Genomic DNA, 20,568 nt, shown 5'->3' on the forward strand with positions numbered 1-20,568 from the left:
ATATTTTATTACAAAATTTTAGAATTATCACGTTATAATTATCTGATATATTTGTTAATATTTATAATTATCATATATATTTGTTAATATGTTAATATATTATATGATAACAAAGTTAACACAAATTTATAGCGATAACTTTCATATTTAACACAAACTTTCATATTTATAGCGATAACATGTTAATATTTTATTACAAAATTTTGAAATTATCACGTTATAATTATCTGATATATTTGTTACCATTTATAATTATCATATATATTTGTAAACATGTTAGTATATTATATGATAACAAAGTTAACACAAACTTATAGCGATAACTTTCATATATTTTATGTTAACTAAATAGTTATCTAATAATAAAAAATATCTTCTCTTAGATGAATAGTATCAGCGATGATGAACCGTATCTACAGTAATGCCATGTGCAAAAAAAAAGACCAATGGTAATTTATGTAAATAAGTAAAGTTAAAAGGATAGTAATGGATAAAACAAAAAATTCTCTTTGTTACTTACCTAATTATTAATTTATGAATGTTATATATTTAATTTTTTGATTAACCATTGATATAGAATAAATTCACTCTTTATTTAATTACTTAATCTCTATGCTCCTAGTTATTTTGTAAAAGGAAATTCCAGTAATACAGACATTTGTCAACATATACTGTATGTTAAGTTATTTAATTACTGTAGATCTTATAACAATAAGTTAGCAAATGTATCTCATAAGTCATAACACTGAAACGTAGGTTGCCAAAATAAAATATTTGGATAAATCTCTTGTTATGGTTGGTTTAGTATTTAGATTTGTTTGTACTTTTAGAATTTAGAATTTATTTTAAGGTTGCCAAAATAAAATATTTGGATAAATCTCTTGTTATGGTTGGTTTAGTATTTAGATTTGTTTGTACTTTTAGAATTTAGAATTTATTTTATTGGAAAATTGAAGATATCTCCAAGATATTTTACTTAAAAAGTCAAAAAAACTTGTGTTAATCAAATTACACAATGAGGAAAAAGAACAAGAAAATTCTGATGTTGTCTACGACTACAAGTCATAAAAACACATTATATTATATTTGAATCCGGATAAAATAAAAAAGATTTATATAACTCTTACTCTCCTAGGTGGCATACTCCGGTCAACGCTTTTAAAGTTAACAAAATGTCGGTAAAAAGAAGAGATCCCAACAAAATAGATCGAACTATTGTCATTAACCTCATATAAATAAAAGTAAAAAGAAGAGTGTAAAATTCTTGGTAAAAAGTAAAAACTATATACTTAGATCTTGAGCCTTGGAGCTCGTATGTTTCTTGCTCTAGTAACCGCATTTATAAGGGATTCTAGACTTGTTCCTGTCAATTGGAGATCCAACCACTCATATTATTTATTTGGACAAAACCAATATATTCATCTGTTGATAATTTTCCATTACAACATTGACTACATTAACAATGATGATACTATCTGAATTTCTTATTTTGAAACAAATAATGAAGATTCAAAACTCAACAAGGAGCATAAGTAAAAGCCAAAGAAACACATCACAACTTAGCCTTGAGAAAGGAGGCTTGGAGCTCGTAAGCTTCTTGCTCTAACATCTTCTCTTGTTCGGGAATCCAGTCCCCTAAAACATCAATTGCCTCCTCCACCTTGTCTTTGAGGGCTTCCGGTGATTCTATCAAATGAAGAATTTCGGTTTGTTCTATTTCAAGAAGCATTCCAGTGATTTTATCTGCAAAAAATGGCTCAAGCCTTTCCACCAAAGGGTACAAAAGCTCACCAAGCATCTACAAAATATAACCAAATTGTATCTCAAAATATAACCTAATTGTATCTCAAAATAACTACATTTTAAAGAAAATAAAATCAGTTTTTACCTTTTGTTGTTGTTCAGGAGATAGGTTTACAAGTGCATTAGCTAAAGTAGCTACATCCATAGGAGATTTCCGGGAAGAGTCAACACATGAGTAGCGATCATTAAAAAAATTAAAAGAGATAAGAGGAAGCATGATTTAAGCAATGAGGCGGCGGAAGATTGAGAAGAAGAAATGTGATTTAGGAGGATTACTGAACAGGGCTACTTTGTTATATAACAAAAACAATTAGCTTATTTAGGTAACCGATTCTCATTTTTTCAAGAATTAGAACTAACATATATTTTTAACCATGCGTGTAAAACACGCGCCAGACAAAGATGGCATAATATCTTGTCACATATGCTATGTTTTGAATAGCATATGGTTTAAATAATGTAAATTTATTAAATATGGTTCTAATTTTTAAAATTTTTTTGTATATATATATATATATATAACGTGGCATGAAATAGTTGGGTATTATAATATAATATATATGTGTAACAATTATTAAGTTATATTACATTAAAATTTGTGTGATGCTATGAGTTTGTATAAGTGATAATTGTATAAAACAGTGAGAATCGGAAATCTAAATTATAGATAGAATTGAAAATGGCATATATATAAATAAGTTTTTTTTCTTTGGCGCAGTTAAAAAAAAAATAAAAAAGAGAATATAAACTGCAATATCACTTTCAATTGCTATCCCGAAAAAATAAACTTAGTATACACTAATACACACTCGCAAACCGTTGTTAAAAAATGTACAACATTCCTCACGACCTCCGTTGTTGCCTCCGTAAATTTGGAGCCGTTACTCAGCAACACGGCCGATCTCTCACGCGCCTATTTGCGTTTATTCTCACGTGCTCGTTGGCGTTTATTCACAAGCGCTGATGAGCTAGGCTTAATGTCAAGTGTGTTTGGGCTTATAGAGGATTTTGAGTTATTTGCTGACTTTGTCACTGTCTTCAGGTGATCGGAGACAGGGTGTTTCGCCGGAGATAGGGTGTTTCGCCGGAGATTCATCTAAACCTCCGGATTTTTGCTCTTTTACACTTCTCAGGATCTCCATTGCCTCTGTGACTTTGGATTCGAGCAAATGAAGGACTTTGGTTTGGCCCATTTCAAGAAGCATTCCTGTGATCTTTGCTGCTGAATCTGGCTCGAGTTGTTCCACCATGGGGTAAAGTTTCTCACCAAGCATCTTCTTAAAAACATTTCATCTGTTAGAAAAAATAACACCTAAAAATGTATAATTATAAGGTAAACAAAACCTTCACTTACTGTTGTCTGCTTTACAAAAAGTGGAACACTTTATTGAAAGACGAGAGCTTTACAAAAAAGCACATCGCTGATCAAGCAAAAGCGGCAGTGGTGAGTTTCTGGGGATCATGGTTATGGCTTCTAGTGTTTATTTAACGAGCATCAATAATCGACGACAACTTTGATACATATATATAAAGCGACAAGGTAAAATAAGCCTAAACAATGCAAATCATCAAGTCGATATATCCACCAATATTATTTAAAAAGAACAGTTTGTGCGATCGATGCATGCGTTTTCGTCTAGTTCGATTTTGATACATGTTAGTGAAAGTCGACATTCAGTAACAATAAGTGTTATACCCAGTGCTCAAATATTCTGCTAGGCGCTAGGCGGGCGGCCGAGCTCCGACTAGCGCCGAGGCCGAAAATCGCTAATTAATCAGCGATTAATCAGTAATTAATTTTTAATTAATTTTTAATGATTTATAGATATTTTGTTAATTTCATTAGTTTTTTTTGGTAAAATTCACATATTTTGTTCAAGATAGATTTGATTATCCATCTAGTTTGATATTTAATATATAGAAACATAAAATAAAATGTAAATAAAACCAGTTTTAAACTTGAAATGTATAAATAAGTCAAGATCAAATGGACATAATATTCAAAAGAGAAAAAAAAAGTCCAATCACATGATGATACAAAAAAGAATAATGGTCTTGATTATGAGAATACCAAAAAAAAAACTTAAAGGACAACAACATCTTTATCCTTTCTTTCTCCAATAATCAAGTTATCATGTGTTTTGGACTTCTATGTCTTTGATCTTGTAACTTAGAAACCTGTTAAAAAAAAAAAACTTGTTAATGAAACATAAAAACTTGTAGACATTAGCCAAACCATCATAGACATTAGCCAATTAAGTAAACCAATTATCATCAACCAAACAAAGCACAAGAATATTGCAGACATTAAACCAAACAAACCAGACCATCGATACATCATCAAGCATAACTTAGCTTAGAAATCAAGACCAGCAAAAACAGTGCTTTGACTCAGCAAAAACAGAGCAATGCAAGCATCAAACGTAAAGAAACATCAAAAGAAACAAGCATTGCAAACATCACCAAAGCATAAAGAAACATCAAAAGCATCATGGAAAAAACCACAAGCATCGATATATTGAACAACAACACTTTAAAACTTACCTGATTAACTAGTTTTGGGAATCACGAAACAGAGGAACCTCTTGATATAAATCAGGTTCGAACTCCATGTCAATGGCATCTTCTGGTTCAGACTCAAAGTCATCATCATAGATGTCTCTTACCCGTGGAATTTGTGGCTAGAACAAAGTTGACTTCACTGTCTTGGTCTTCTAATCTTGGTCCAACAATCCATTCTTCTACGGTGTCTTCATTACCATCTTCGAAGATGGCATCTGCATTTTGCTCTCTGATCCTTTTTTGTTTGTTAAATAGCTTAGCATTAAACTGGACATAGACTAGACTGTTTAACCGACTAACATCTAGTCTATTCCTTTTTTTTTGTGGATCTGAAAAACAAACAAGACACAAGCGATTCAAAGCAGCTATAATATGAACTGTTACAAAACATTGTAAAGTGATATACTAACCGATTCAAAGCAGCTCCAATTTCTTTCACACCCAGATGAACTAGAGGTCAATGCAAGTATTCTAGTTGCTAACTTTTGCAGAGTTGGTGCACCACATCCATAGGTTGACCACCAGTTTCCTGTGTTATTGCAAGAGATGTTTTAAAAGCTAACCTAAACCCAAAATTCGAACAAAAACAATTAAGAGAACAAGTAGTACCTGGATCAAACTTGTCATATTTGGTTTCACAGCCTTTTAATGCTAACCGATTGCCAAACAAGCCAACTTTGTTCTTATAGAGACTAACTTCATAGAGACTAACTTCATTGGGTAATTTTTTAAAAACGCGTTGACTTTGCCAATTCCGCGGTTGACCGCCGAATTCACCGCACATGCCCTACTCGCGGCGGTGCTGCTCCGACTTGCGCCTAGGCGACCGCCTAGGCGGCCGCATTTTTGAACATGGTTTATACCTATGAGATAATGAGGGATTTCGCAGGTTGCATTATAAACAACTGAAAGTGGTCATGCAACTCTGGTTCTCTCTATTTACACGCCTCCCAAAAAAAAAAACTCTGGTTCTTCTTGTTTTTCGTGAGAGTGATTCGTCAAGGGGGATTCGACTTTGTACTAGGCTTTGCTAACAATCTTTGGTTCAAATAAAACTGCATGGGATATTTTATTCTACAGTGGGCTTTTGTTAAAACCATTAGACCAACACCTGTTTGTGCTTATCGTATAACTATAACAACAAATTTGTGGATTCAAACTATTGTTGTTGCAATGATGGAAGGAAAAATAAATAAATTGAAAGGTGAACGTTAATTCATATTTTTTGTTCATTTTGACATAAACATCATTATGTATAACCAAATCAGTTTAAAAAGAGTCATCATCATCATGTTGTTTCCCCTTAGGTATAACTTATAATTGCTCCTATCAATTGAAGCTTTAACCACCCCTGTTATTTCTTTGGACAAAACAAAACTGTTTTTATATGTTGACAGTTTTTCCCGTACATCATTGACTCCATTAAAAATAATGATAATATCTTAATTTTTTTTATTTGGAACAAAGCTCCTAAGCGTCTTGCTCTAGCAGCTTCTCCCGTTCGGGAATATCCACCGTACCGGTCAGTTCCCTAAAACATCAATTGCCTCTTTCACCTTGTCTTTGAGGGCTTCCGGTGATTCCAGCAAGTGAAGAATTTGTGTTTGATCCAATTCAAGAAGCATTCCTGTGATTTTTGCTGCGAAAATTGGCTCCAGCTTTACCACCCAAAAGTATAATAACTCACCAAGCATCTACAAAAGAGAGAATCTAATAAGGTTAAAGTACAAAAGAAAGAATCTAAGGTTAAAGAAAGATAAGCATATTGTATCTCAAAAATAACTGCAATATAAAGAAAATAAAATAAAAAAATTTACATTTCTTTGTTGTTTTGGAGGTAGGTTTACAAGTGTTTTAGCCAAAATAGCTACAGTAACAGGAGATCTTCGGAAACAATCATCACAAAAATGATGATCATGATTAAAATTGAGAGAGATATGAGGAAGCATGACTTAAGCGATGAGGGCGGCGAAAAATTGGGAAGAAGAAATGTAATTTAGGGTTACTGAACAAAGCTAGTTATATAACAAAAACAATGAGTCTATTTTTTATTTTTTATTTTTATAATCGTGGACATCCAAAGACTGTCTAGGCCCAAAAACTAATTCCACGAAACCTTGTATCCAGGTACACGTTTAGAATATGGCCAAATGGACTCGAATCCAAGAATCTCCCACTTGGAAGTTACCACTAAACCAAGACAACTTGGTTAAAAACAATGAGTCTATTAGGTAATTAACAGTAAATGTTTTATAATTAAGATGTAACATACATTTTCAACCGAGTACAATAGATAGTAACAGATAATGTTATAATTAGTTCTCTCTCATCATCACTATTCATCACCACTGTTTACTATTAAAAAATCAATTTTACCTTTATATATTCAAAGTAATTATATTTTCTGTTTTTCTCTATCATCAAATAAACAACAATGAAGAAGAAAGAAGAATGAGGAAGAAAGAAGAAAGAGGAAGAAGAAGAAGAAAAAAGAAGAAGAAGAAAGGAGAAGAAAAACGACGAAGAAAGGTGGTGAATATGGAAGTGAAAACTAATGATAGTGTTTGTGATGATACGAATGATGGTGAAGACTGTAACAATATGATAATTGAATTAACATGATAAACATGTCATAAGCATGTAACATGTTAATTTAATTGATATTTCATATATCATATGATATGATAATTAAATTATCATGATAAAGATGTTATTAGCATGTAACATGTAAACTTATCAAGATAACATGTAAACTTATCAAGATATCATAATAGTTATCATGATATTCAAATAGTTAACAATTAGGTAAACAGTATCGTTGAACAATATTAACGACACAATATAACATGCTATCATTGTTAGCACGTTAACATTCTATATAAACGTTAACAAAATAATAGTTATCATGTAAATTATTATTAGCACGTTAATAATATGTTTTTCGGTGATGAATAATGGACATCGACTTTTGATGAACAGTAACATCAATCTTGTGATGAATAGTATTATTATGTATTCTGTCAAGAAATGAGTATTTTTGGTTAATGACATTTTTAGTAATTATTCAAAAAGAAAAGGATATATTTGGTTTAATTATTTTTTCTCTTTCATACTTACCTAATTTATAAATTATCATTCTACTTAACTAATTTATGAGTCAACCATTAATATGAACTAAAATCATTCTTTTCAACTGTATCTAACTCACCCGCTATATAAAAATGGCATAACATGTTTTGTTAAATTAATACCACACGATTTGAATAATGTAATTTAGTAATTATTGTTCTACATATTTTTAATTTTGGTTTATATTTACGTGGCACGAAATAGTAGGGTATTAGAATATTTTTTATGGATGTGTAACAATTCTGGTATATATTTTCAATTATTTAGTTATATATTAGATTTATATGTTTATGATGCCATGCGTTTAACTTTGGTCTGAATAAATTTGTTTATCTTCGTTTTCTTTGTCTCTCTCTCTGGCTCTCTCTATATTTTGCTTTGCTCAAGCTTCCAACGGTCTGGTTAAATTTGTATAAGTGATAATTGTATAAAACAATGAGATTTTCGAAATTTTACAATACATGAACAATTAGTGGTGGTATCGCTTCTTTTTTTTGTCGCAAATAGAAAAAAAGGTACAATTGTATGTAAATCCAATGATTGGTCAATCTGTCCTGAACCACATCAATTTCTCTGACTCAATTAAGGAATCAAAAATCTGCTGCTCAGCAACACGCTCGACCTCTCACGCGTTGACATGCGTTTGTTCACACGCGCTAGTGAGCTGGGCTTTGGGCTTCTGAATCTTGGGCTTAGAGAGGGCTTTGAGTCATCCGCAGATTCCGATGCACCTCCGCATTGTTGCGACTGCTGGTTTACAACATTCCTCACGACTTCCGTATCTCGGTGCCTCCAAAAGAGAAGGTGTGAGAAACCTTATATTTGAAGTTTGAGGGTGATGTTCTCCAATGATAAACCTTAAAATGATACTTTAAAAATATTATATTTTGTACTTTAGTCCTTACTTTTTATAATTAATTAACTAATATCATAAAACTTTGATAAATAACTAAAAAAATACATATTAAAAATATTATAGGAAATATTAATTAATACAACTTTAATACAACATTACATATAAATGATAATAAAATACACAAACTAAATCATAAATTATAAACAAAATATCAATTTATTCAATAAAACTACTACCATAATGCTTCTATATATGATCAATCAAAATATTTCGAAGTGATAAATGAGCTTCTTTATTTTTAATCTGTAGATTACGAGCTAAAAATTGTTGAAATCGAGTATGTTCATTTATTACCATCTCAGCTGTTGCCTCTGGCGTTGATCTTGCGTCTCTGATCGGAGCGTTGACATCACGTTCATCCTCAATTATCATGTTATGCATTTTAAAATTTTATATGTATATATATAATTTATTTATAGAGATAAAAATGAAATATTAATAAGATATTAAATTATGAGAGTTAAAATGATAAAAACAAAAGTTATTATGATTTATATTAAAGCATATAACTGAAATGACTGAAATGCAAATAAAAAAGATGACACCTCAAATTTGAGGTATTGAACAGTGATACCTTAAATATAAGGTGTCACTGTTCAATACCTTAAAATTTGAGGTTTTAAGGTATCTCTTGAAGAACATAAAACCTTATATTTAAAGTTATAAGATATCTCTTGGAGATGCTCTCAGATTCGTTGGTTAGTAACACGCGCTGATTTGCGTTTGTTCTCACGCGCTCTTTGGTGTTTATTCACGCACGCTGATGAGCTGGGCTTTTTGTCAAGTATGTTTGGGCTTATAGAGGATTTTGAGTTATTTGCTGACTTTGTCACTGTCATCAGGTGATCGGAGACAGAGTATTTCGCCGGAGATTCATCCAAACCCAGATTTTGGCTCTGCAACAATCCTCAGGATCTCCATTGCCTCTGTGACTTTGGATTCGAGAGCAGCGACGGATTCGAGCAAGTGAATGACTTTGGTTTGGCCCATTTCAAGAAGCGTTCCTGTGATCTTTTCTGCTGAATCTGGCTCGAGTTGTTCCACTATCGGGTAAAGTTTCTCACCAAGCATCTTTTAAAAAACATTTCATCTGTTAAAAAAAATAACACCCATGGATGTATAATTATAAGGTAAACAAAACATTCACTTACCGTTCTCTGCTGTTCTGGAGTTGCATTTGCAAGTGATGTAGCTAGATCCTCATAAGCTTGTTTTCTGATATTCAATTCTCTATTAATCTCCTCCATCTGAATCAATGAAACAGGAAGAGAGACTTTAACCATTAATTAGTATCTCGGTTGCAAGTAATGTGCTGCACATTGTCCATGTGTGTATTTAGCAACTTATTACAGCTTTAGAAGCTTCCTCGGGTTTGGAGAACTCAACAAAGCCTGATCCTTTACTCACTCCACTAGAGTCTCGCATAACCTGTCCACAATTTGAACTGTTAAACCTTGTCACCTTGAAATCCAGTTCTGAAATTTGGGAAAATGGATTCAATGTTTTCTTGTGTGTACATACATACCTTGCAAGATGTTACAGTTCCATAGAGAGAAAAAAAGTCTTTGAGGATTTCATCAGTTACGCTTTTAGGCAGTTTCGTGACACACAAGTTATTCAAACCATGAGCTCTGTTGATAGCCTTTTTCAAACCTCGCTTCAGTTCGGATTCCCTCTGATATGTCTTTTTCGATTTCGTTACAAACCACTCCTTGTCCCCAAACTTCTTTCCATTTAAACCCTCAACAGCTCTCTCTGCATCCTCTGGATTCTCAAAATTAACAAAGCCATAACCTTTAGACATTCCTTGAGGAACTTCACCTTCCCTTATGATCACACAGCTCGTAGTAGGTCCAAACTCTCGAAAAACCGTGTTAAGCTCTTCATCAGTCAAAGACTTGGAGAGATTCTTGACATAAACATCAGTGAACATCACCTTTTCGCATGGATAATCTCTCTGAAGGAAAGGTTCTACGTATACTTCCTCTTCGTTAAGAAGAACTCCTTTCATATAATCAATGGCCTTGAGAGCTGATTCTTCATTGTCATACTGCACAAGGGCAGAGCCTTTTGACTGAGCAGAGGCATTAGTAGCCACTTTGAATCTAAGAATGGATCCAAACATACAAAATGTTTCATAGAGTCCTCTGTGATCGATGGAGCCTTCAAGATTCTGAGAAACGTACGGATCTTAAACATTGTCAAATTGGAGATCACAAAAACAAACAAAAGAAGCTATTTTTTTAGAGTTTCACATTTCACTAGCTTGTCACATAATATCCTGGAAATTAAAGAAGAAGCGATTGATGTGTACCTTTATAAATATATTACCAACTCCACGCTTTCGAAGACTTGGATTATGTACATAATGCATAACTCTAACGTCTTTGCCATTTATTTCCGTGAAATTCAGCATCTCCATTGCTCTTTGAGCTATCACCGGTCGACCAAGGAAGAAAATGAGAAGCATTAACATTAGAAATGGTAACTAAACACCAATTTTGTAATCGGAAACACACAAATTTTGAATAAACTACCCTCAAAAACTAAACTCTACAGCTTCCACTTTCTATGAACATAGAAAATTTAAGAAAAAAAGGATCTCACAAAACCTGTATTGTGCAATATTGAGTCAAGTTTGTGATGATAAAGATCATCTCAAGAAACCATTACTCTTGACTAAACTCTAATCAACTTAAGAACAGTAATATCAAAATATACCATCATGAGGATAGTCTAAGGTAACGTAGCCATAGCCAAGAGATCTCCTGGTGATCGGATCTCTGCAAACGCGAACAGAGCTCACACGACTCTCCTTCTGAAACGCATCAAACAGAACAGAATCCGTCACGGTCGGTTCAAGATCACCAACGTACAGCAACGTCCTCCCTGCTTCAGCCATTTCATAAATACTCTGTTCTTCCATAAACCACCACCACGTCATTTTTGTTCTTTTTTGAGTTTTGAGTTTTCTTCTCTCTTGCACTCGCCTCTTTTTATTCACTACGACGAACTCAACAAAGAAAAAAGTCAACGGAGGATCGAAGAGGAGAACGAGAAGATTTTGTGAATTTCTGGAACAATGAATCCTCAAAGTGGATATATTTTGGGGCTTATTTCGTTTCTTGTGTTGTTTTGTTATGTATATTTTGTTTTTTCTTGCTAATGAGAAGAGGTCAGAGGGAAGTAAATTCTATCGGTCACGGCCAGTCGTGTCTCTAATAACTTTTGAGTTTTATATAGAACAATTAACTTGATACTCTTTTGAATATTTTAATCTTTTCTTTGTTGTTTAGTTATATTTGTTCTTGTCTGGTGTGAAGCTAATGTTACCAACGTCGAATATTGTTTTACCAGTTAACAATACTATTATAATTCACGATGATTGGCATCATATTTAATTGTTGAACCATACCAATTATGTAGGAGGAATCCATTCACCTAAACGTGTATTTGGTTTTTTTACACATACTAACTTGGTATTTTTTTTGGTGTGCCAATAACACACTAAAGAATTTATGTCACCGTTTTCCTACTAAGACAAATAATCATTCATAATTTTTTTATTTTATTTTCAAAACGGAATAACCGTTGACGGGAAAAATGATACACCAGCGCGAAGCTACAAACACATGTATGATGTATCCAACCACCATTTAGCATTATAATATGAAAATTTTATATTACTATTTTCTCATTCTAACAAATAATTCAAATTTGGATTGAACTAATTATATGCTCTAGAGCTGCCCACAAGAAGACATGTGCATTGACTTCTCAACATCTTAACGTCATTCACTTTTGCTCACTCTCTCTATATAATCTTTCTCTAAACCAACCCTTAAAGCTTCCATCAATCTATCACCAATGGCTCCAAACTATCATCCTTCTTCGTCCACCATTTTCTTGATTCTGTCTCTTCACTTTCTTTTAGTTCTAGCCACCGGAAACAACCACATCACCGACAGAAAATCTCTCGAAATCATCATCGGCGTCGGTGAAAACTCCAATGAAAATTCTCCGGCGCCATCTCCGGATCCATCTTCAGAGCCAAAAGACTGTCCTCCTCCTCCTCCTCCACCTCCTCCACCTCCACCACGGCCACTTCCTCCTCCACCGCCACCGCCTCTACGATTCTCGAGCCCACTAATAGAGAAAGTGTATCCAGTCATCAAGAATTTCCAAAACCTAATCGAAGATGATCCAAAGAAGATACTCAAGTCATGGGTAGGCACTGACATTTGCGCTGATGACAAATACATAGGACTCGAGTGCGCTAAGTTCCCGGGAACTAACAATCTCGCACTCGCGAGCATCCAGTTCAACCAGTTTAACTTGGGCGGCAAGAAACTCCGGCTAGATAACTTCCTCTACAAGCTAGAAGAAGTTACCATCTTCCACGCAAACAGCAACAATTTCGTGGGCTCTGTTCCCAAAGTCAGCCACTTGAAGTACCTCTTCGAGCTTGATCTTAGCAACAACAAACTCTCTGGAGAGTTTCCAAGCTCTGTCTTGAAAGCAACGAACCTCACGTTCCTCGATCTCAGATTCAACTCTTTCTCAGGATCTGTGCCTCCTCAAGTTTTTAATCTCGATCTCGACGTCTTGTTCATCAACGACAACAATCTTGTTCAGAGACTTCCCGAGAATCTTGGATCCATCACTGCTCTTTACCTTACGTTCGCTAACAACAGGTCACAAAAGCCCCACACTTTCCTTTAGTTTTGATTGAATAAAATCTAAAAGGGTTTCAAAAGTCAATTGTTTTTAGTCGTTAGGACAATTACTCTGTTTTGTTTTCAAGAACAAAACAGAGTTGGTTTGGTATATGACATCACGAGAATATTTATGATTATATATGGAATAAAATATATTTTTGGATAAATTAAGTATCTAAATAATAAAAGGTTTTAATCTGGAATTTCGTGTGATGTGATGCAGATTCACGGGTCCTATACCCGGAAGCATAGGTAACATCAAGTCCCTACAAGAAGTTCTTTTCTTAAATAACAAGTTAACCGGTTGCTTACCATATCAAATCGGGAAGTTAAACCAAGCTACGGTTTTTGATGTCGAGTTTAACCAGCTAACCGGTCCGATTCCCTACTCATTCGGATGCCTAGAAAAGATGGAACAGCTCAATTTGGCTAGAAACAACTTTTACGGTACCATACCGGAGATGGTCTGCGAGCTTTCAGCCCTCAAGAACGTTTCTCTCTCGTTCAATTACTTTACGCAGGTCGGTCCAAAATGTCGAAAACTTATCAAGAAGAAGATTCTTGACGTTCGCATGAACTGTATTCTAGATCTTCCTAATCAGAGAACGCCATGGGAGTGCGCCAAATTCTTCATGCGGAAACAGAATTGTCCCAACTCCAAGTCTTTCTTTTATATCCCTTGTGGCAAGGATCCGCACCGGATTAAACCGGATCAAGAAGGATTAGACGGCCAGGCTTCGCGACCGGTATCTTACGGAGCTCTTAACCCGGACCGGATTCGGAATCTCTAGCCAAAACCAAGTTGTTTGTAATTATGATATACATGTTTTGATGTTTGCAAAGTTTGATATCTTGAATAAAATGTAATTTATTGTGTGTCATATGTTTGGGGTTATTACAAGTAAAATAGGTTTTGCCTTGATCGTACCGAGTAAAACAGGGGTTTGGTCTTAATTTGCGAACCGAACCGGAACATGTATAAATTAGTAATTAAGTAACCATTAGAGTCAAAAAGTTGAGAGAAGTGAGACAAAGGTTACAACAAACACAGAAAGCCCAAGTTGGGTCGGTTTGGTAGATGGATGACCATAGCCTTTGGTCGCTTCGGCTGTAAGTTTCGCAATCATCATAAGTTTTGAATCCAGTTTCGGCTCTTCATGCTTCTCACACGTCCCATACGGCATGTTCTCCTGAACACACACACACACACACAAAAAAAACATTTAACATCTTTTATGACATGAAAAATCCATATATTGACTACATAACCATATTATAGTACTAACCTTACAAGCGGCTATATCGTCACAGCCACAAAGTGAATGACCGTTTGCAACATCTACTGCTTTTGGAGCTCCTCCACCATCGCTTCTCTAAACCACACACACACATACAATATTAGAACAGCTCAAATGTTACTTAAACCGTATCAAATCTTACCTTGTAGAAATCGACTGCAATGAAGTTAGGCCAGCGTTGTCCCGAGGCTTCTTGACATTTCTTGATGGTTTCAAGAAGAGGAGCAGAGTTCTGTTTACAAGATCCAATCAAATCCGCAGTATCCGGAAAATAGTTTACTAAAACAAGTGATCTCGATTTGTCTCCCATAGCAGCTGATTCTGGTCTATTAGTACACACTCCACCCCTCATTCCTCCATTTCCGTCTACAAATCATAAAATTATATCAACTTTATATAAATAATACTACAATGTATTAATCTATGTGGACCATGTGTTTGAACATATACTCACATTGATTTTCTACCATGTATCTCCATAGAAACGCGATTCCTTCGGACGCTTCTTTGTGAGGATTTGACGTGAAAACTAACAACCGTTGGTTCTGGCTTATCATGTCATCTAGGGTTGGCCAATCCTCTCCGTTCTTAGGCATTCTTGTTACCGGGAACATGAAATTTCGTAAACCGGACGCATCAAACACTCTGGTTAAACCACGAGGAGATTTTACGTAGTCCTCGAGGATAAGTGTCACAACCACATCCTTGTTCTTGTCTAGAAACACTTGAAACTCCTTTAAAATGTTAACCGCCGGTTGCTATACATACAAACCAAAAACCAAATTAGAAACTTTGTCCACATTGGACCGGTTCGACTTATGTGTGAATCTCTATATATGGAACTTACGAACGCCGTGTAATTGAAGCAATTGCCGCCGTAAGAATGGCAAAGCCATATATCGTTTTGGAAGTCGTACATGTCAAGCATAAACCCTCTCACACCATTCTGCAAAACCCCACAGAATAAAATCAAAGATGGAATCAAATTTAAAGAAAAGATACATAATTTTGAATTGGGTTTATCAAAAGAATTAAACTTTTGAAATGGGTTTAAAATAATGAATAAGAAGAATATTTACAATGAGTTGGCTTGTAATTGAATCTTGTTGGTTGGAAGGAGCAAGAATCATAGAGCCTGTGCCTGATTTTGCACCCAATCGAGCAAATGAATTATGTGTTGTTAACCACGAGTATTTGTTGTAAGGCAACCCTTTTACCTTTGACACATAAACATGATGATCAAATTGATTAATCAAATATTAAAAGTATAATCTAAATGATTAAACGAGATGACAATAAAAGAAGGAACCTTGGAGGTGGGGTTAATAGGTTGCATTCGAGAGCATCTAGGTCGGAAATTATCGCTTGCGAGACACGATTCGCAGTGTAATCCTGGATCACAATTCTTGCTCACGATGCATGTTTCTCCTTCCTACCAAAATCAATACAAAGATCAACACTTTCTATAAATTCAACTGAAACCCACGATTCAGATAGGGGTTTTAGATTATGACGCATGCAGACACATTTATGATCAATAATTCTTGATGAGTTGAGAATGATTGTTACAAATTCATTACCTTGAGGGCTGAGGAAGGGCTAAAGATGAGAAAATATGGAATGAGGAGAGCTGTTAGAAAGAAGGCGAATCTCTGAAACATTGTCTTCTTTCTTGCTACAAAAGCCCATCAAAAGTTTTTAAAAGGAAAAAAGAAAAACCCCCCAAGGATTTTGGGAAGAAGCAACTACTTTGTAAACTCCAAAAGACTTTCAACCGGTGATTTGCATTTGCCTAAATCAACCAACAAAGAAGAAAATACAAACATAAAAGTCTAAATTTATCTTTTCATAAAAAAAAAAGTAAAAAAGAAAGGGAATCGCGGGCATTTCGGAGACAACGATGATATTAATAGCCACAGAACAGAAGAGAGGAGGTTTTTTTCGTTTATTTATCGGTTTTCTTTATGGCTTCATCTTTTTATACTTTTGCATGCCAATAGATTTTTTATTTGCTCTTTTCAAAAAGTATTTCTCACAGAATGAAAAAATATTATGAGACCGTCATCGTCGAATAAAATATCAAGTTATAAATAGCATGCCAGCTACATTTTTAAAGTGCTTTAATCTTCTGAAAATTACGTTTGTGCGAGTCCAAATCAATCATAGAATAACCTCAATGAGGGAGAATATAATACTAATTGAGTAACTTTTATTTTAGTATATAAAGATACAATAAAATGAAAAAATGGAAGGCAATATGAGATTTAGTTTCAGTGAAAATAAAAATTAATAATAGAATATTCTGTTTTGCATATTAAGAAGATCAAATTAGACAAGTTGGATACAAAGTAAATAAAAGATAAGGATTTTTATAGGAAAAAAAGTTCATACTAACCTAAAAAGTTTTTTTTTATCACTTTGATTAATAACAAAAGTTTTAAAACAGATTCAAAACTATGATTTCTAATTAAAAAAACAATAGTGTGGTATGTGATGATATGAAATTTGTGAAACCAAATCATGTGAAGAGATAAGATAGCCACTTGGAAGATTAGAAAAAACTACTAAACAACAAACCCTTGCAATCATTATGTTTAATTATGCTATACATCATGATTAAACATAAAAAAAACTAAAATTTAAAGTATAACAAGGAAACAAATATATTTTCTTCATGCAAATAAATTTTAGTTTTCAGAAAAGTAGAAGAAAACAATGGGTTATCTTAGAAAACTCCCAACATAACAATCTTATAATTGAGAAGTAGAACAAAACGTTTTTATATGTGTCAGGGTGGTTTAAGCAATTTAACGAACTTGCGGGTGATAACGTAAGAGAACGGTAAAGTAGGGTACTTTTGCTGAGTTTCGTCGTTTTCATCAGAAATAGGGAAAATCTTGGTCTTTCTCTCTCCGTCTCATTGTCACTGACTCCGACTGTCATTTTCTCAGGCGGACTTGCCATTGACCTTTCGTAAAGTCTCTCTCTTTCTCTCCTCTGTTCTCTTCTTGGCCAATGGCCATGGTGGCTTATAGGCAAGAAGCTCTCTTGCTCGCATTCATCGCATTTCTTGGAATCCAGTTGCCTTTACTCACGAAAGCAGGTTCACCACATAATCATCCATCTATCTTTTGAGAATCTTCTTCATGGGATTTTGGTTCGTGATTAGAATTTACTGATTCGAGGCTAGATTAGGAGAAGGAACAAAAGCTGATTTCTTGATAGTTTTAGGCTTTGGGGTTTTGCGAATATCGATGTGCATTCGTTTACTCCGTCTTTTAGTTTCTTTTCTTCTAGTTTTTGGTGAATTTGTTGCTTCCTTTCGAGTTCTCTAATGAGTTTTTCAGTCTATTTTCGTTAAGAGAAAGTAACTTTCAGAAATGGAAGCAATTTCGAAGGCTAATGTAATTAGACACTGGTAATTTTGTTTACAGATTGTCCATTGGACTTGACTTCATCTAACTTCACTCTCGTGGCTTCCGTGTGCTCGAACAATACCGACAGAGCCAAATGCTGCCGCTACATGAACGCTTTCGTTGCTGTATCTGTGGCCCGTTATGCTAACTACACAACAGATCTTGGAGTTGCATCAGATTTAACTGAAATCTGCATTACTTCCATCTCTAGAACCATGGAGCTGTATGGAATCCCAACGAATGCAACTGTCTTCTGTGGATTAGGGACCAAGATTCTGGTTAACTATGACTGTGAGGGTCTGACCACTGTAACGCAAATGCTTCAGTCCCCAAAGTTTGGAGATGTTTCTAGAAACTGCAAACTCCCGCTTTCACCGGGTGATCAGTGCAAGAACTGCTTGAATTCCGGTATCACCTACCTTCGTAGTCTCGTGGATACAGGAAATAACATCAAACTGAGTACTTGTCGAGATGCAACCTATGCTGCATTAGCAAGCCGGGTTGACAATTCATCGGCCCTTGAACTCGCTAGCTGCTTCTATAATGTGGCTGAGCTAAGCGTTGCTCCAGGTATAGACAGTTATGTGTGTCTAATATCCATTCGTAGAGTTTATAATCTTGTCATTGTTTCTATGTTGGAGAAGTGTCCTGTATAATCTTCTTAGTATCAGATCACAAATTTGATCAATCGTTTCTTTGTCTGATTTTCTTAATTTTTACTCAGACTCGTCTCCATCGTCGCTGAGCCCAGAAGCTTCTCCAAGTCCAAGCAGCAATGATCTTGGTTTGTCTCCAAGTGAAAATGACCATGCATATCACTTGACAATGGTTCCGACAATTGGTATCGCTGTTACAGTTTTTGCTGTTATAATGCTAGTAGTCCTAATAGTTCTTATCCAAAGGAAAAAACGGGAACTTGATGACTCCGAGAGCATTGATCGTAATCCAACAAAGACGTTTCCTTCTCCGCGCACCAATGCCAAAATTCTCGAAGGTGCGAAGTTATTCTAGTGTTCACTTCACTTGCAAGAGATGTTTTTGAGCACGTAAAAGAAAGAACGTGTGGTAAATTTTTGCAGGTTTGGCTTTTCGAAAATTCAGCTACAGGGAGATGAGGAAAGCAACCGAAGATTTCAACACGGTGATTGGCCGTGGTGGCTTTGGGACTGTTTACAAAGCTGTGTTCAGTAATGGCTTGGTTGCAGCTGTAAAAAGGATGAACAAGAGCTCTGAACAAGCAGAAGATGAATTTTGCAGAGAGATAGAGCTTCTCGCCAGGCTGCATCACCGCCATCTAGTTGCTTTGAAAGGTTTTTGCAGTAAGAAGAAGGAGAGGTGAATTATTAATTACACTTTTGCTTCGTTTGGTCATTTCTGTAGAAGAGATATTGGATTGCTACTCTGCGCATCTAACCTGAGGATTTTCAGGTTCCTTGTCTACGAGTATATGGCTAATGGGAGCCTGAAGGATCATCTACACTGTATGCTCATGATTTTCCAGATTTTCTTGCTATGTTATAGACTTGGGCTTGAGAATCTTGAACGTTGTTCTCCTTTTATGTACAGTACCGGAAAAACCTCCACTTAGTTGGGCAGCAAGGATGAAAATCGCAATCGATGTGGCTAATGCTCTGGTAAATTTCCAAACCTTTCATCTACATTTTCACAAAACTGATACTCTGTGGTTTGTATTGCTGTGCTTAGTTCTTGGCTGTATGTTCTTCTTTTGCTCCAGGAATACCTTCATTTCTACTGTGACCCGCCTCTCTGTCACAGAGACATTAAGTCAAGCAACATATTACTCGACGAGAAATTTGTTGCTAAAGTGCGTCTGCAACCTACCACATCAACCAGTACATTGACTTTTTTTAATTTGTTTCACCTTTTTGAAGAATTTGACTTGTGAATTTTCGCATTGCAGATTGCAGATTTTGGCCTTGCACATGCTTCTAGAGATGGCTCCATTTGTTTTGAACCTGTTAATACTGATATCCGCGGAACTCCAGGTCAGGATAACCCTAAATGGAACAACTAATCTTAAAATATTGAGCAAAATCTAAAACCGTGAAGTTTAAGTTTCAGGCTATGTAGATCCGGAGTACGTTGTAACACAAGAACTGACAGAGAAGAGCGACGTGTACAGCTACGGAGTGGTGTTGCTAGAGATCATAACAGGGAGAAGAGCTGTGGATGAAGGTAGGAACCTGGTAGAAATGTGTCAGCGGTTGTTGGTATCAGAATCAAGACGCATAGAACTGGTGGACCCGAGAATCAAAGACCGCATAGATGGAGAACAGCTCGAAACAGTTGTGGCGGTTGTGAGATGGTGCACAGAGAGAGAAGGCGTGGCTAGGCCATCGATCAAGCAAGTCCTGAGGCTGTTGTGTGAAAGCTGTGATCCGTTGCATCTCGGGCTTGCAATGGCAGTGGAGGAGGACAAAGGCCGGTCGCTGAGAGGTGACTCAAGTTTCGATATCAGGGGATTGGCTTCTTCCTCTAGTAATACTTCAAGGTCGCATTGTAGTCGGAGCTTTCTGCTTGAGACTGGCTCTCCTCACTCTCCACCAAATGGTCTCTCTTTCTGAGTCAAGTCACTTCTAAAAATTTGACTGTTTTTGTTGATCAAACTGGCTTTCTAATTGCAATTTTGGAAGATAAATATGTTTTTATAACGGAGTCAAGACTGATTTAGTTGATAGTCTCAGTAATGGCAACACCCGAGTTAT

General features: G+C 35.3%; 4 protein-coding genes across 4 annotated transcripts; 2 read left to right on the top strand and 2 right to left on the bottom strand.

Annotated features, from left to right (window-relative positions):
- Positions 1-9,283: 9,283 nt before the first annotated feature.
- On the bottom strand, positions 9,284-11,354 carry LOC18024790 (polyadenylate-binding protein 8). Its single transcript, XM_024159245.1, has 5 exons — positions 11,132-11,354; positions 9,936-10,600; positions 9,761-9,838; positions 9,562-9,657; positions 9,284-9,481 (listed from the first exon to the last, which is right to left on the bottom strand). The coding sequence occupies exons 1-5, from the start codon at positions 11,352-11,354 to the stop codon at positions 9,284-9,286; spliced, it is 1,260 nt and encodes a 419-aa protein (XP_024015013.1).
- Positions 11,355-12,277: 923 nt separating this feature from the next.
- Positions 12,278-13,919, top strand: LOC18024791 (uncharacterized protein At4g06744). The gene is made up of 2 exons (XM_006406450.1): positions 12,278-13,104; positions 13,352-13,919. Exons 1-2 carry the CDS (start codon positions 12,278-12,280, stop codon positions 13,917-13,919), a joined length of 1,395 nt encoding a protein of 464 aa, XP_006406513.1.
- Positions 13,920-14,082: 163 nt separating this feature from the next.
- Positions 14,083-16,148, bottom strand: LOC18024792 (PI-PLC X domain-containing protein At5g67130). The gene is made up of 8 exons (XM_006406451.2): positions 16,007-16,148; positions 15,736-15,858; positions 15,506-15,643; positions 15,274-15,372; positions 14,881-15,184; positions 14,569-14,792; positions 14,415-14,501; positions 14,083-14,318 (listed from the first exon to the last, which is right to left on the bottom strand). The coding sequence occupies exons 1-8, from the start codon at positions 16,085-16,087 to the stop codon at positions 14,136-14,138; spliced, it is 1,239 nt and encodes a 412-aa protein (XP_006406514.1). The 5' UTR covers positions 16,088-16,148; the 3' UTR covers positions 14,083-14,135.
- Positions 16,149-17,360: 1,212 nt separating this feature from the next.
- LOC18024793 (probable receptor-like protein kinase At1g49730) lies at positions 17,361-20,514 on the top strand. The gene is made up of 9 exons (XM_006406452.2): positions 17,361-17,529; positions 17,861-18,412; positions 18,567-18,836; positions 18,922-19,177; positions 19,271-19,323; positions 19,409-19,476; positions 19,578-19,667; positions 19,764-19,848; positions 19,925-20,514. The coding sequence occupies exons 1-9, from the start codon at positions 17,442-17,444 to the stop codon at positions 20,425-20,427; spliced, it is 1,965 nt and encodes a 654-aa protein (XP_006406515.1). The 5' UTR covers positions 17,361-17,441; the 3' UTR covers positions 20,428-20,514.
- The last annotated feature ends 54 nt before the right edge of the window (positions 20,515-20,568 follow it).

Source organism: Eutrema salsugineum, unplaced genomic scaffold (genome assembly GCF_000478725.1).
Source record: "Eutrema salsugineum unplaced genomic scaffold, Eutsalg1_0 scaffold_13, whole genome shotgun sequence".
NCBI lineage: Eukaryota > Viridiplantae > Streptophyta > Magnoliopsida > Brassicales > Brassicaceae > Eutrema > Eutrema salsugineum.

Bases quoted from the DNA above. Each gene is read 5' to 3' on its own strand.
- LOC18024790 (XM_024159245.1), bottom strand. From the start codon at position 11,354: ATGACGTGGTGGTGGTTTATGGAAGAACAGAGTATTTATGAAATGGCT. The intron at 10,601-11,131 runs GTATATTTTGAT...ACAATGTTTAAG, and splicing joins CTTAGACTATCCTCATGATG to ATCCGTACGTTTCTCAGAAT. The intron at 9,658-9,760 runs GTAATAAGTTGC...TCATTGATTCAG, and splicing joins CCGAGGAAGCTTCTAAAGCT to ATGGAGGAGATTAATAGAGA.
- LOC18024791 (XM_006406450.1), top strand. From the start codon at position 12,278: ATGGCTCCAAACTATCATCCTTCTTCGTCCACCATTTTCTTGATTCTG. The intron at 13,105-13,351 runs GTCACAAAAGCC...GATGTGATGCAG, and splicing joins CTTACGTTCGCTAACAACAG to ATTCACGGGTCCTATACCCG.
- LOC18024792 (XM_006406451.2), bottom strand. From the start codon at position 16,087: ATGTTTCAGAGATTCGCCTTCTTTCTAACAGCTCTCCTCATTCCATAT. The intron at 15,859-16,006 runs GTAATGAATTTG...TGATTTTGGTAG, and splicing joins GCCCTTCCTCAGCCCTCAAG to GAAGGAGAAACATGCATCGT. The intron at 14,502-14,568 runs GTAAGATTTGAT...TGTGTGGTTTAG, and splicing joins TTGCAGTCGATTTCTACAAG to AGAAGCGATGGTGGAGGAGC.
- LOC18024793 (XM_006406452.2), top strand. From the start codon at position 17,442: ATGGCCATGGTGGCTTATAGGCAAGAAGCTCTCTTGCTCGCATTCATC. The intron at 17,530-17,860 runs GTTCACCACATA...TTTTGTTTACAG, and splicing joins GCCTTTACTCACGAAAGCAG to ATTGTCCATTGGACTTGACT. The intron at 19,668-19,763 runs GTGCGTCTGCAA...TTCGCATTGCAG, and splicing joins ACGAGAAATTTGTTGCTAAA to ATTGCAGATTTTGGCCTTGC.